The sequence below is a fragment of the Alnus glutinosa genome, chromosome 7 (genome assembly GCF_958979055.1).
Source record: "Alnus glutinosa chromosome 7, dhAlnGlut1.1, whole genome shotgun sequence".
Lineage (NCBI taxonomy): Eukaryota > Viridiplantae > Streptophyta > Magnoliopsida > Fagales > Betulaceae > Alnus > Alnus glutinosa.
This window is the reverse complement of record NC_084892.1, coordinates 2248457-2262773: the sequence shown is the minus strand read 5'-3', so window position 1 is coordinate 2262773 and position 14317 is coordinate 2248457. Positions and strand designations below refer to the sequence as shown.

Sequence of the window (14317 nt, the reverse complement as noted above, 5' to 3'; positions counted from 1 at the left end):
TGTTCTGGGACGTTCAAAGTAAAAAGATTTTGTTCATTTAAAAAAGAAAAATGGGCAATTCTACGATCATAAATATATACTACCAAATATTCAACGACTCAACGACCCTGCATGATAGGGCTGCTTGGTGCATCCACGATTGCATCAAATCGCAACCATTATCGATTGATTTGAGAGGTTTTCTAACAAACATTCTATGCTACAGAAGAGTTCCGAGGCCATCTAACATTCAAATTAATCCAGCCAGACAAACCTGGCCTTCTTGTTCTTTTAGTGTGATGGAGAATTTGCCGTATCAAACACGGGCAAGTATTGTGCGAGGTTATCTATATTTTTATCTCTTAATTTTGACGTGGTAGTTTCAATCAATTTTTGTATAAGTTTCTATTTAAAAAAATAAAAAAATTAAGGTCGGTTAAGACTGTTATGTCAGTATTGTAAGATATTTATAAAATAAAAATGATTTTTTTGGCATTCCTCATAAAATAAAAATACAGCATATTTAATGTAGTTTTTCCAATAGTATAAATTTAATTCCAAATTTTTCAAGAGAAAGAAAGCGCGAAAGGAAAACTTATAATTAAATCTAGACGGAAGACCTATTGAGAATGGTTTCAAACGCAAAGTAAGAAACGACCCACTTACCTAAACCATGCGTTTTAAATTAGCACTATATATGAGAAACTTTCAAAGTTTTCCCACCTTGAAAAGAAAGTACACTGTAAGCTGATATAAAAAGTTACGCTTGCAAAGTTCCAATCAGTAAACAAATTGGCCGGGACTCTTCATGGATAGACTAGCAGCACTAAATTCATCCCCTTGTAGGATAAAGAAGGTTTTTTCGTTTTAGTTTTTTTTTATTTTTTTTTTATTTTTTTGTAAGTCTAAGATAAAGAAGTTGAATTGCTAGCAATGTTGCTTAAGCTTCACCAATTAATTGAGGCATCATTTGTGAGCAAGCGCTTGGTGATGTTTCCTGCAATTGCCACTACAAAATCTGGTTATTGTGACATCGAAATTAGCCATGATCGATACAGTGGGGACATAATGGGCCTATCATTATTTGAGAGGACGGCTCCAAGGCCATTCATTGTGCAGCACCGAAATTATGTTTGTCGTTGAAGGTCTCATTTAGTGCTCTAATTAACCCAAAAGCCCATCTGAACGTACAGCGGCCGTCGATTCGAACTTGACCGAGATAGTGCAATGCCTAACATGTCAAACCAAAACCAAATTTTCATGGGGTTGAAGAAACTTGAACCTGAATTTTCCAATTATTGAAGGTTAATATATATATATATATATATATATAAAGAGAGTAACTATTTTTATTGATAAAATCAATCTAACAAGAGTCATTGTTCATCGGTTACAATACCATAAATACAGTTTGGAATTTCTTCAATCAAAACCCTATCTATGATATAAGAAATTGATTATCGGGCAAGAAAATGGGGTGCATAATTTGCTTAATCTCTTCATATGTTCAATACTCCACAATCTAAGCTTGCACATACTTTCTTTGATTCCATCTATAATATGACCCATTTTGCTCCAATTGTGCATGGCTCTGCGAATTAACTGTATTGACAACTTGTAAGACATCTCATTCTAAAATGATATATATAAAAAAAATCATCTCCTTACAAAATTTCACAGCATGGACAGCTTCCAAAGCTTCGGCTACAACTGCTTCTGCTAATAGGTTTTTTGTTGCTCACGTAGGAAGGTTGGAAGGAGACTCTTTTTTTTCTTAAAAGTTTAGTTGTGCTTTCATTTGGAGATTTTTTTTTTTTTTGGCAGTTGCTTAATTTGTCCAAGGTTGATGTATTGAGCTTAGAGACTTAAAAAGATTTGATGTATTGATACACATAAATCTCTTACTGTCCGACATATCTCTATATAACCAAGTTTTAAATTTATCATTGAATTTATGGAACCTAATGTGGGTCCCATAAATCTAATGGTGAATTTTGAAAATGATCAACTGTTTAGGAAATGTATTTATATCACTTTTCATTGATCATAGGAAAAGAAGGAAAGCAAAGAAGAGGTTCAAACTCCTTTGGGAGGTGAATTAGAAAGATTGATTCGAACTCAAGATCTTTGCTTTGATATGATGTTAACTTACTAATATTTATCCAAGACACTTAAGTTGAAAGGATGTGATTTAATTAGTTTAATAATTTAATTTATTGTAACAATTTTGTTTTTCTTTCCATGGTCTAATTATTTATTTGATGGGGTTCTATGATTCAAAATGCATGCTATATTTCATTGGCTTTGAAAATATTAACCACACAGAACATGTATAAATCCCTGTGATTTTGAAGTTTGGACCACAAAACAAATCCTGATCAGCAAGATGGTGATGTCCGTATTTATTGGAATTTTCAGTAATTCATTGTTAATTATAATTACTGTTAGCAATTTAAACAGCTTAAATAAAACTCATCTTCTCTAATAAATTTTAAATTATTCAACCACCGAATATTATTCAGATAAGTGAGCTTAATTCATATAAACTTTTTTATATATACTATCTAAATTATCAACAATTTAAGTACAACAATTTGCTGAAAATCGACGTCATAGACGTCGATCTCCTTGCAATTGGTTTTGTTGCCGTTATACTATATATATATGGCTTTTACTATGCCGTGCTAATCCAACAACCATACCATTTGGACTTATGGGTGATCTCTCGCCATCTTGCTTAGAAAAAAAGAAAAGAAAAGAAAATATAAATAAGAGTGCAGCTAGCTCCTGGAATGGTCCGACATTCTAGACTATCTTAGAGACAATTAGTCAACTTAATCAGAGACATATATTTTAACATAACAAGCAACTCGAAATTTTTACTAGTCTACATGGGCAATGGCTAGCTAGCACGTTCTATATTACAATATTCAATTACAAGTGACGTTAATTTTTTTCCAGGATAAATCAGTTAAAGAATGGATTATTGGCCTAATATTCTGAATCATTAAAAAAAGGAAAAGAGGTACCTGTAGAAACTCTAACACGAGTCAAGTCCAAATAATAATGATCATATCATACCCTTCTCCTAACAATTTCCTTGTCCACAAGGAAAAATTCTACAACTTCTAAAGATAAATGCTAAATATAATAACTAAGGATAAGATATATGACAAAATAAATAAATAAATCTTTTTGGTGCCACTTCACTTCATGTTTATCTTGATTGCTTTGTTTGAAGTCACGTGACCCAATGTCTTCAACAAACTATTTTTTTTTTCTTTTGCCGTTTTCTTCTGAAACCAGCCAAGTAGACAAGACATCTTCTTCTTCTCTTTTTCACCCAAATGAATTTGCTTGAAAAATAGAAAAAACAAGAGCATAAGAACGAATTAGTAGGAGGTGCGGCTCTCTTGCCGGTGGATTGACAACCGAGAAGGTTGACAGGGATGACGCGTTTTGAAGTTTGTATTTGTTGCCTTTTGGATTTGCAGCTGAGGTGGACTATTCTGCGGCCAGTCGACGGAGGTTTGGTGGAACGCCGGTGTGGATGGAATTTTTTTGCTTCAACAACTCTTTTCTTCTTCTTTTTTGTGATGGTGGCAATCGATGGGGTAGGTGTTATGGGCAATGATTGGCTTGCTGGAGTGGGGCATAGTAGAGAAAAACTTTCAATTTTTTTCATATGCTCCATCTTTTTGTTGGCTTCTTCCTTCCACACGAGAAATTTTGATCGCATCTTTTTTATCTTAGCTCGATCCTCTTCATTCCAGAAAAATTGGAAAGACATGGTGATGGTGTGGATCGGAGAACTCTTAGTTTTTTGATTTTCTTATGTTGTCTAATATCTGGCTTCTTTTGAGGGAAACCAGTCCTCTTGGGTAAACACTTCTTGCTATTTAAGAGGAAAAAATGCCTGGCTCTGATACCAATTGATGCGAACCAATTAATACAAAACACAGGAAATGATAGATTGGCTCGTTCGAGGGAACCGTAACCTCCAATGGCTAATTCGAGAAAGCCTAATCTCCCAAAAAACACAGTAAACTGTATTTCACATAACAATAATCAACATACTTCTTATTCATTAATAATCCCCTTTAAATAGAGGAGTAAGATTTATCGGTTGCAAAGATAACTATTAATCAAAATAGGACTCTTAAACTATCTAACTGACCCACTAGGATTAAGATGGACTCTATTAATTCTAGACTAGGACTCTGTTAAGAATCTGACTCAATTTTAAACTGGAAGATATAACTTCCCTTATGGAACTCTAACACGAGTCAAGACCAAATAATAATGATCATATCACCGGTCCGTCCCTGTTCTTGCTCGCTATGCGATTCTTCAACAACATAATGAAAAGACCCGACCTAGTCATAGAGACGTGCCACAATCTCAAAGGCTTGCATTTGCTTGACTGGGTTCGGTCAACTTTTATCCCACGCAATGAAGAATCGCCGCCACAAGATGGCAACACACCGACCCATATTATTCACTGCTTCTCGAAGCTCCAACGTGTGGGGATTGAGCTCAATCCGGGAGAGGCGGAGAGCTTCTTGGTGGTGAAATTCAGGTACGGTGTGATTGAGATGCCGAGGATAACCATCGACAATTTCATGAGCTCCTTCTTGCTGAACTGTGTGGCGTTCGAGCAGTGCCACAACAGCACCTCCAAGCACGTTACCACTTACGCTACTTTCTTGGACTGCCTTGTGAACACCGCCAAGGACGTCGAGTACCTTAGCGACTGCAACATCATTGAGAATAAGTTTGGCAAGGACGCCGAGCTTACACACTTCATCAACAATCTGGGTAAGGACGTGGCGTTTGATATTAGGCCTCGTTTGGTTCGTGGATTAGACCCATGAAAATGAATAGTTATTCCTACGGAATAGCTATTCTTTTATTTGATTGTATATTATTTAAAGGAATAGTTATTCATACGGAATAGCTATTCCCTTACGAAGAGGAATAGGTATTCCACTCAAAAAGGAGTGGAATACCAATTCATTTCCTGTGGGAATAAATAAAATTCGTTTTTTGCCCAAAAGTCTCAACCCTCTCAACACCCAAATCTCTTATCCCTCTCTCTATTTCTCAACTCATGGTGTGTTTGGATACGAAATTTTGAAAATAAAATATAATTCTGATTCTATTTTTTTCAAAAATAAATCATATTTTATTCAACTTTTTCAAAAACAAATCATATTTTATTCAACTTTTTCTAAAAAATCAAACCTCAAAATTCGCAACCAGAATAAGAATTTAATTCTGATTTCAAAAATTCAACACTCAAATGCACCATCAGTATCTCTCTCCATCTTTGCAATTATTCTGCAATTATATTCTCATCCCCCTCTCCGTGTTTCCCAACCCAACTTAATTTGTTGTGGGTTACATTTTTTTTTCCCTGTGATGTAGCCTACAAAATGCACTTAGACGTAGTAAAACGAATACCTCTTGATATCATGGGGGACTCCAATTGCCTTGCGGAGGTTTGGAAAAAACTTTGTAAGCAAAGAACGGTTGTTTGTTGCTGGAAAACAAATAAAAAATAATAAAATAAAAAGGGTTTTTCAGGTGATCTATTTTTTTATGATGGTGATATGATGATTATTTTATTTTATTTTCTTATAAATTATTTTACTTTGTAAGCAGAAGAACGAATGTTTGTTGTAAGAAAACAAATAAAAAATAATAAAATAAAAAGGGTTTTGCAGATGATCTATTTTTTTTCTTTTTATTTTTTTATGATGATTATGTGTGTGTGTGTGTGTGTGTGTATATATTTTTTTTTTTTCTTATAAATCATTTTGTAGCATAATTGTATATGAAAAAAAAAAAAAAATAGCCATGGACTCTGAAATTTAAAAAAAAAAAAAAAAAAAAAAAAAAAAAAAAAAAGAAGAAGAAGAAGAAGAAGAAGAAGAAAGAAAAAAAGTCATAATATAACTGTTTATGTTTTTAAAATAAAGAAAAAGTCCTTAAGAATATGAATTATATTTGTATTATAAAGGTGTTTTAAAAAATTTGATTATTATATGATTCCATTCACCAATGTATTGCACTGTAGCAAATAAAAGAATACATATACAATGTTATATTCCATCATTACTACCAAACAAAAGAATATGAATAGTTATTTCATTCCACCTTCATCTATTCCCAGGAATAGTTATTCATTTTCCTAATGGAATAGACATTTCGCGAACAAAATGAGGCCTTAATCTCTGTTATTTGTCCAAATTGTTCAATGATGTGCACGAATATTACGGGAACAGTTGGCATGTGCAGTATGCCAGCTTCAAGTATACATATTTTCGAACGACATAGTCGTTCATTTCGGCGGTGGCTCCGTTTGTGCTCTTGGTGCTTTCGTTTTTGCAGACCTTCTACGCCATCTATACTTATGCGAGACCTAAGCCCTAGTCCCTCCCGTTCCGGCTGCTCCCCTCCACACGATAAAAACTTTTTGGAGTTTTGGTAATAGTGTTAAGAGGAGCATGGATGTTCGAACAGTGTAAAAGTTCTCGGAGTTTGCATGTTGTGAGTTCTGAGTTCTTGTAATGTTTTCTCAAGCGAGTTCTTGTAATGTAAAGCAGGGAAGTATACATATATATATATATATATATATATATATATATATATATATTATATGGAATACTAATTCGTGGACTCAGATGTGACTTATTTATTCCTCAATGATACTTTTGTTATTTCAAAAAGTTATGGGACATCCAACGTAAAAAGATTTAGTTTTCAATATTTTGGCCAAGTTCTTTTCGTTTTCAATTGGACAAGTTGGCCCCCATCCTACGGACTCAGGGACGGAGCCAGACATTTTAATGGGAGAGGCCAAATATTTTTTTTTTCTTAAGTAGGAGTTAAAGTATATATATAAAGGGAAATTTTAAGTAAATTAAACATGACCCAGTTTTGATATTTTTATTATTCCATTCAAATTAAAAATTAATAAGCAAAAGAGAAGAGTTTTTGGAAAAAAAAAGTAAATAAAACTGTTGTCTAAAGATTCAAAAAATAAAAAATAAAAAATGTTAGTTATTTTTTTCACACACTCTTAGGAAATCAAGCTTGGTCAAACTTGTGACTCTTCAATCCACACATGTTTTCTTCCAATGCACTACTTTACTAAACCATTTTCGTTTATTCTGAACAAAGCCTCTACAATTTTGTAAAGGTCCTTTCATTGTTACCTTCTCAGGTATGTCTATTACTATCAGTGAAATATTAAAGAAAAAAGTTTTGAAATAAAGCTATCGTTCCAAATGAGATGAAACCAGTTGAAAATATGATAAAAGAGAAGGGGCCAAGGGACCAAAAAAAAAAAAAAAAAAAAATCTGTACTACAGGCCAATAGGCAAAAAAATCCTTAATTTGATTTATCTAAAAAAAAAAATACCTTAATTAAATTTATTTTTTTTTTACTTTAATTTTTTTTTTCTTAATAGCCTCTCTCCGTCATTGCCTACAGTCAAAACTCATAAGTACCATTGTACCAAACATTCAACGACACCACATGATATGGCCACGTTGCTTCTTCTACGATTGCATCAAATCACAGTCACTTTACTATCAATTAGTGAGGCTATCTAACATTCAAACTTTTACAACCACACAAACCTTCTTGTTGTTTTAGCGAGGTGGACAAATTAAATTGCCGTATCAAACGCGGTCAAGTAATGGGACATATTCGAATGTTATAAAGAGATTTGTGTTTTTCCAAATGTTATTTCACCATAAAATCACTAAGATTTAATATTAAATTTAAGGGTTATTTAAATTTTAAACGTTTTTAAATTTAGTAACTGAGTTTTTATTTGTATCATAGATAGTAACTGAGTTAAGGGTAAAAACTCATTTAGTACTTCTGTTAGATTTTTTTTGTCCTAAAATTAATGGTGTGCCACATGTCAACCACTGAAGTTGACATAAGACACTATATAAAAAAAATTAAAAACTTAAAAATAAAAATCTTTAAAAAATTATATAAAAATAACATAATAATAATATAATTTAAAAAAATTGAAAAAAGGAAAAGAAAAAGGGGAAACTTCACAAAAGGGTATCAAACTATAGTGCTTTTTCACTTAAGAGTACCTGATAAGCGTCGAATGTTGCACATTCAAGCCCCTTAACTTATATATGTTAATTCCTTAGCATTGTTATTTGTTTGATTTTGTGTTGTTTTATTGTATTTTATTTTTCTTTTTGTTTCCTTTCTTTTTTTGTTTTCAATCTTTGTTTTTATTTTTGTTTTTTTTTTTTTTTTTTTTTGGTCAATCTAGTTCATGTGGGGAGACATTCTAACACCCCATGGACCATGTTCATATTGCTATAGTCCTTATCACCATGTTAAAGAATGTCCTACTGCAGGACAATTTTCTAACAATTTTTCTAAGCATATGAATACACAGTTCTCTAGACCAAGGAATGAGCCTTACTGTGATTTCTATCATCCGGGATGGAGCAACCAGTCTAATATCTCGTGGCAAGCTCAAGCTCCTGAAAATTATGCTCCATAATTTCATGAACTATATCATCATGCATGTCCGCAGTTCAATGATCAAGCGGTCTATCCACCATCTAACTTCCATCCTCCCCACCAGCAATGGCAATCATCTCCATATTGTGTTGAATTTGAGGATAACTGGCAGCCTTCTTCTCAGGCTACACCATCTCCTCAGTCAAATTCTGACGTTCAAGATCAGATATTGAAACTTATGGGTGAGATCAATCAGAAACTCACTCAGACAGTGACCCCTCTCAGTCAGACATTGAACTCTCACTCTGAATCCATTGCCAAGATAGAAGCTCATGAAGAGAAGCCATCTCCCATCGACTGGCCTCCACAACAACAGTCTCAACAGGAACAATATACTCCTCAATTCTTTGCCGAGATGGAAGCCAGGATGGATGCTCACTTTGAACAAATCATGAACCACCTCAATAGAGAAGAAGAAGAGCTTCAAAGACAGTCGATGGCCAATCTTGATAGACACTACATGGTGGATGAGAATACTTCTTATCATGAGCAAGCCATCACCATAATGAAAAATAGAGAGGTGGTCGAAACTCATGGGGAAGAGAGGAAGGAGGAGCAAATTGAGGCCCTACAAGCTCTACATCGAGAAAAAGGCGAGGAAGTGAGCACTGAGGCTCCTTCATCACCCACTCTTATTCTCGAGACGACATATGAACCCCGAGCCTCTATTGCTTGTGATTTACCAAGAAGTCAGGAGAGTAGTTTGTTAGGAATATTAGAAGAGCAAAAATAGACCATCAAGGTATAAAACTTCCTTGTGTATTCTCCTCATTCTATTCCAGTTTATGATTCCCTTCCGGATGAGAAACTACTTAAGAATACTCAGAAGGATCTACCTCGATATACGGGCATTCGAAATTACCTTTATGTAGGTAAAATTTATTCTCTTTGGTCAAAGAGAAGAAAAGATTGGTGCTTCAAATTTAAACTTAAAGGTCAGAGAGCATTGAGCGCATCAAGGATGTGGATTCTGTTGGCTTGACAGATCTCACATATTTTGACTGAATGAGTAAGCTTCATTGGTTCGAGCATAGGCCCTGTACGCTCGAGTCCTCTATCAGGCCAGGGTACATGATATCTTTCCAGGTTTATCTTCTCCATTGTTGCTTCATTCTTAGTTTATATTTTTACAACAATGTGTTGCACTTTACTAGTATTTGGTTGGAGTATCACTCTCTTTTTCAGGACATGTGTTTTTATAATCCAGTTTGGGGGTATGATATGCCCCGCATCTGCTCATTTAGGTATTCCTATCTTCTTATTGTTATGTTTAGTTTTAATCACACATTGGCAACGGCACCAAAAATTGATGTGGTCTTTTGTTTACCAAAATATATCAATAATAAATAACCACTCGCAATAGGATGAATCCTTGTAGGATAAGGCTGTGATAAGCGTCGAATGTTGCACATTCAAGCCCCTTAACTTATATATGTTAATTCCTTAGCATTGTTATTTGTTTGATTTTGTGTTGTTTTATTGTTTTCAGGTTTTAAATAAGGATGCAATTAATTTCATTGATTTTGGGCTTAAAGCACACTTTGAGAAGACCTAGAAGATATGTTTAAACTTAACCAATCATAATAAAAGACCTATATGATGTGGTTAAGTTTAATCAAATCAAGTGAATGATTAAATCGGAATTTCTCCACTAAGAGTCAAAATCGGATTGGATTCAAATTTGGATTCTGCATATGTCTCAGTGTTTGGATCATAACTTTTGCGTCAGATATCGGATTACAATGAAATTGGTGGCGTTAGAAATCTAATAAAATATTCAACAAATATGTCAGAAATAGCTTTTCTCTAATTCGAACGTTTACTATGCTAAAATTGGCTCGCAATAAAAGACCGCAATTCTTGCCGAATTTGGAATCCTTTTCCTACTTGGATTGAAGTTTCAATCTCCTACTTGGACAAGAAGACTCAAGAGACGATTTTTCTGGAATTCCAAGGGCTTCTAGGACTTGTGTTCTCCCTATAAATAGACCCCTAAGCTTCAAGAGAGTGTGTGCTTGGTGCTTGGTACTTGGGCTTGTGTTAGATTTAGACAAAAAATTCTTCTCGGAGGCCTGACAAGTTGAAAAGGAGAAGAATATGGCAGGAGGCCATCCCAGCACCACGATGAGCGGTTAAATTCCTAATAGGGTGTTGATGTAGCCCTTTCCAAGTAACGATGGTTTAATTGTATTTTAATTTGGGATTTTCTCTATGCATGATGGTTGTATAACTGTGAGAATTGATTTTAATGTTTATATTCAATCATTATGAATTTCTTATCTTGTCTAAGAAAGTCTTTTATATTGATTGAACTCAATCCTTCATATTTTCTGTGATTATGTAAATGATTGTTATACAACGGTTTTAATTGATATATGATCAAGAGGATTAGATAGACCATGCCTAGGAAAGACGGATTGTACTACACCCTAGTTTAGTGTAATTTAGGTAGACAGTCCGTGCCAACCGAAGATGGGTTATACTATTCCATTAATTGTGTGTATCCTATTAAAGACGTAGCTAGTCCATGCCTAGGGAAGACGGGTCGTACCGCATCTTAGTGGTTAGGTGGACGGTCCGTGCCAACCGAAGATGGATTATACTTATTCTTTAGAGGTAATTTCTTAACTACTCGAGTGAGACGAGCCCTATATCATGCATAGTATGAATTTTCCTTGTTAATTTATGATTGACCATTGTTATGAGGTGAGTGGTGAAATCAATCCCCTATTCTTTATCTCGTCCCTACTATCTTTAAATTTATGTCTTTTACTTTTATGCATTTATTTTTATAAAACAAAAATCAAACATATTTTAAATTAAGTTATATTTAATCTCGATAAGTTTGATAATAATACCTACGCAGTCCTTGAGGTTCGACACCCTCAACATAGCCCTATCCTATAAGGATTCGTACAATTGCGAGTGAAAATTTTATTATTGATATATTTTGGTAAACAAAAGACCATATCAGTACCAATGTAGCAAAACGTTCAATTGAGTGTATGAATTTATCAAAACCGTTCAACGTCAGGTATTCCGTCAGCCTCCGTTGTAAATCGATGACGGAACCCAAAACATATGCGTTTTGATAAAAATTTTAAGTCGCTTGATAGATTTAATATTCGATCGACCAACTTCGCTACATCATAACCGATTAACACAGTCATAACTTACCCTGTCACGCCCCCGTTTTGGGATATAAAGAAAACGCGAACTTGAGTGCTAAAAACAAACATTTTAAATGGAAGCGTACATTTACAACATATAAAATTAAATTTCCTATTTTTAAACCTTTCTATTAATATCTCTTTACAAAGTCATGAACTCCAAAAGGAACAAAACATACTATACAATACTAGGGTTTGGCCGGTTCATCACGAACTATCGCTCTCAGCGAGGTCTATGCCATTACAAGAAAAAGACTTCGTCTTACTGTTGTCATCTGGAAAGGGGTGGAGGAAAAAGGGGTGAGTTCGACAACTCAGTAAGGAAAATACAACACCAGGGGAAATAAAACATGCTATAAACCTTTATGCCATAATCTTTAGTCATTTTCATAATGACAGATTTATTCTACTCACTGTTAAGAATTAATTACAAATATGATGAATTGCATAAAGTAAATTGAATTACAACCTAAACCAATAGTATATTGATTTTAATTTATTTTAGATATTTAAGTGTTTTTGAATATATTAAGATTACGATGATGTTTAGAAGTATGAATATGTGATTTTAGATTGAGTATAAGTTAGAGATTCAAGTTATGAAAAATTGTCTGAGAAGTGATATGCTAGGCTGTTTATGTTTTATAAGAAAACACATATTAAAGCATGATTCATAAATGAAATGTATTGTTTTAGGACAGGTGGCATAACATATGAACAATTAAATAGAATTTGAAGAATATGAATAATGGTATAAGAATGACGGTTTATGTAGAATAACAAGATGAGCAATTAAACAGATTTTCTAATGATTCAGTAAATTCTTTTATCAGTTTTCTCTTTAAACCTTCATCTGTGGTTTATCCCTTTATAGACTCTACACCGCCAGTTCCCGTGAGCGGCGCACGTTGGCTTTGTCTAAAGGACCTATAGACTCACCCTGTCGTCACAGAGAAGAGTCGCCGGGTTGGGGATCTTCCCTAGGTGAAGGCCAACCCCGGCCGGTAGCACACACCGTATTTTGGTATGCTTGCCATGCTACCCTATATGGTACCGAATCTAACTGTAGTAGTGCCTCAGGGTTAAACAATTACTGCACATGAACGTTTTCTGTAATACTGTAGGCTCTGTTGTAACTGTAAACTTTATTTCAAAACTGTAAGAGCCGCTTTCATAACTGTAGTCATGTGCAGAATTTAACTTTAAATTCTCTTTTCTTTCAAAACTGTATTCATTAATGGAGTCATATTCTTTGGAATGCTCTATAATAATAACTTTCAAATGCTCTCTTTTTCATCATTGTAAGTATGCATAATTTATAACTTTGAAAATGCTTTTAATCATATTTGTAATTATGCATAAATCATAACTTTAGTATGCTCTTAATCATATCTGTGAGTTATGCTCAAAATTCTTAAGCAATAACATATGAGTAATAATAAAGCTTGGCATTAAAAATCACATAAGTAAACGCTTTGTAAAATTCCCCAACACTTTTTCAAAAGATTTGTAATAAAATCTTGTTGGGGGTTTTTTGGTGTTGTATCCCCTTACCTGGATTTGCTATTGACGTCAGGATCGAGTTTTTACCTAAATAAAACACGAGGATAAATTTAGCTGAGCGTTCTGAAATTATAGCTTATGACTTTTCTTGAAAATCAGAGTAATCTAACTAACATCACTACCTTAGTGAACTAAATCCTCAATAGTTAGCAATTCCAACATATAAGAAGTAAGAAATCATTTGGCCTATTCACATAAATCCCCAAAATCCATGACCCCCAGCAACAAGATATTAAACCAAACTCATGCCAATAAAGTCCCGCAAGTGCTAAAACATGAAATACATGTGTCTCTTAGCATAAAATCCAACTTGACGTCCATAAAAATCCTAATCACATTGATTCTTAAATCACCAAATCCATAACCCATACTAAAGTCATTCACTAATGTCATCTTCCAGAATTTATTCTAAATATAACCAAATGAAATCACAATTTCCGGCACTAATATCCAAAATACCTTTTATTATAAAAAATCATCTTAATTAAAATAAAGTACTCTACATATCTTCAAGATCCCAACAATCTCAAATATGTATATTCAACCAACTACAGTAAATATACCAAAGCCATTTAAAATTCCAACTTCAACCAGTTCTAAATCAGCCACTAAAAACACAGATAAGAACCCCTTGATTTTTAATTAAAAGCCATTTCCAACCGTACTAATTTCACAATTGCTTTGCTTAAAACAGTGGATAAATCCAGCTTTAAAAATCATTTCAAAAATCACCCACATAATCCATTGGCCGAAACACCACCTAGAAAAACAAGACACTAACTCACTACTGCTAGAGCACACACCCACTAGCCGAAACAGAAACAATCCACAACCCATCATAATCCACAGTTTACTCCTCAAACGACCAAGAATCATCCGCAACCAATATTCAAAATAAACCCATTAAATCCGCTACTGAGCATCGAAATTTGATCAAAAAATCCATTAATAATCACCCAAAATAACTCAAACAGATTACAAGAAATTACTAAGTTTACCTTGATAATTTTCCGTTCAAAGCTAAGAAAACCACCAA

At 33.9% G+C, this 14317-nt stretch overlaps 1 protein-coding gene across 1 annotated transcript; it reads left to right on the top strand.

Moving 5' to 3' along the window:
* The first annotated feature begins 3588 nt into the window (after positions 1-3588).
* Positions 3589-4853, top strand: LOC133872620 (UPF0481 protein At3g47200-like). The gene is made up of 2 exons (XM_062310195.1): positions 3589-3593; positions 4271-4853. The coding sequence occupies exons 1-2, from the start codon at positions 3589-3591 to the stop codon at positions 4851-4853; spliced, it is 588 nt and encodes a 195-aa protein (XP_062166179.1).
* The last annotated feature ends 9464 nt before the right edge of the window (positions 4854-14317 follow it).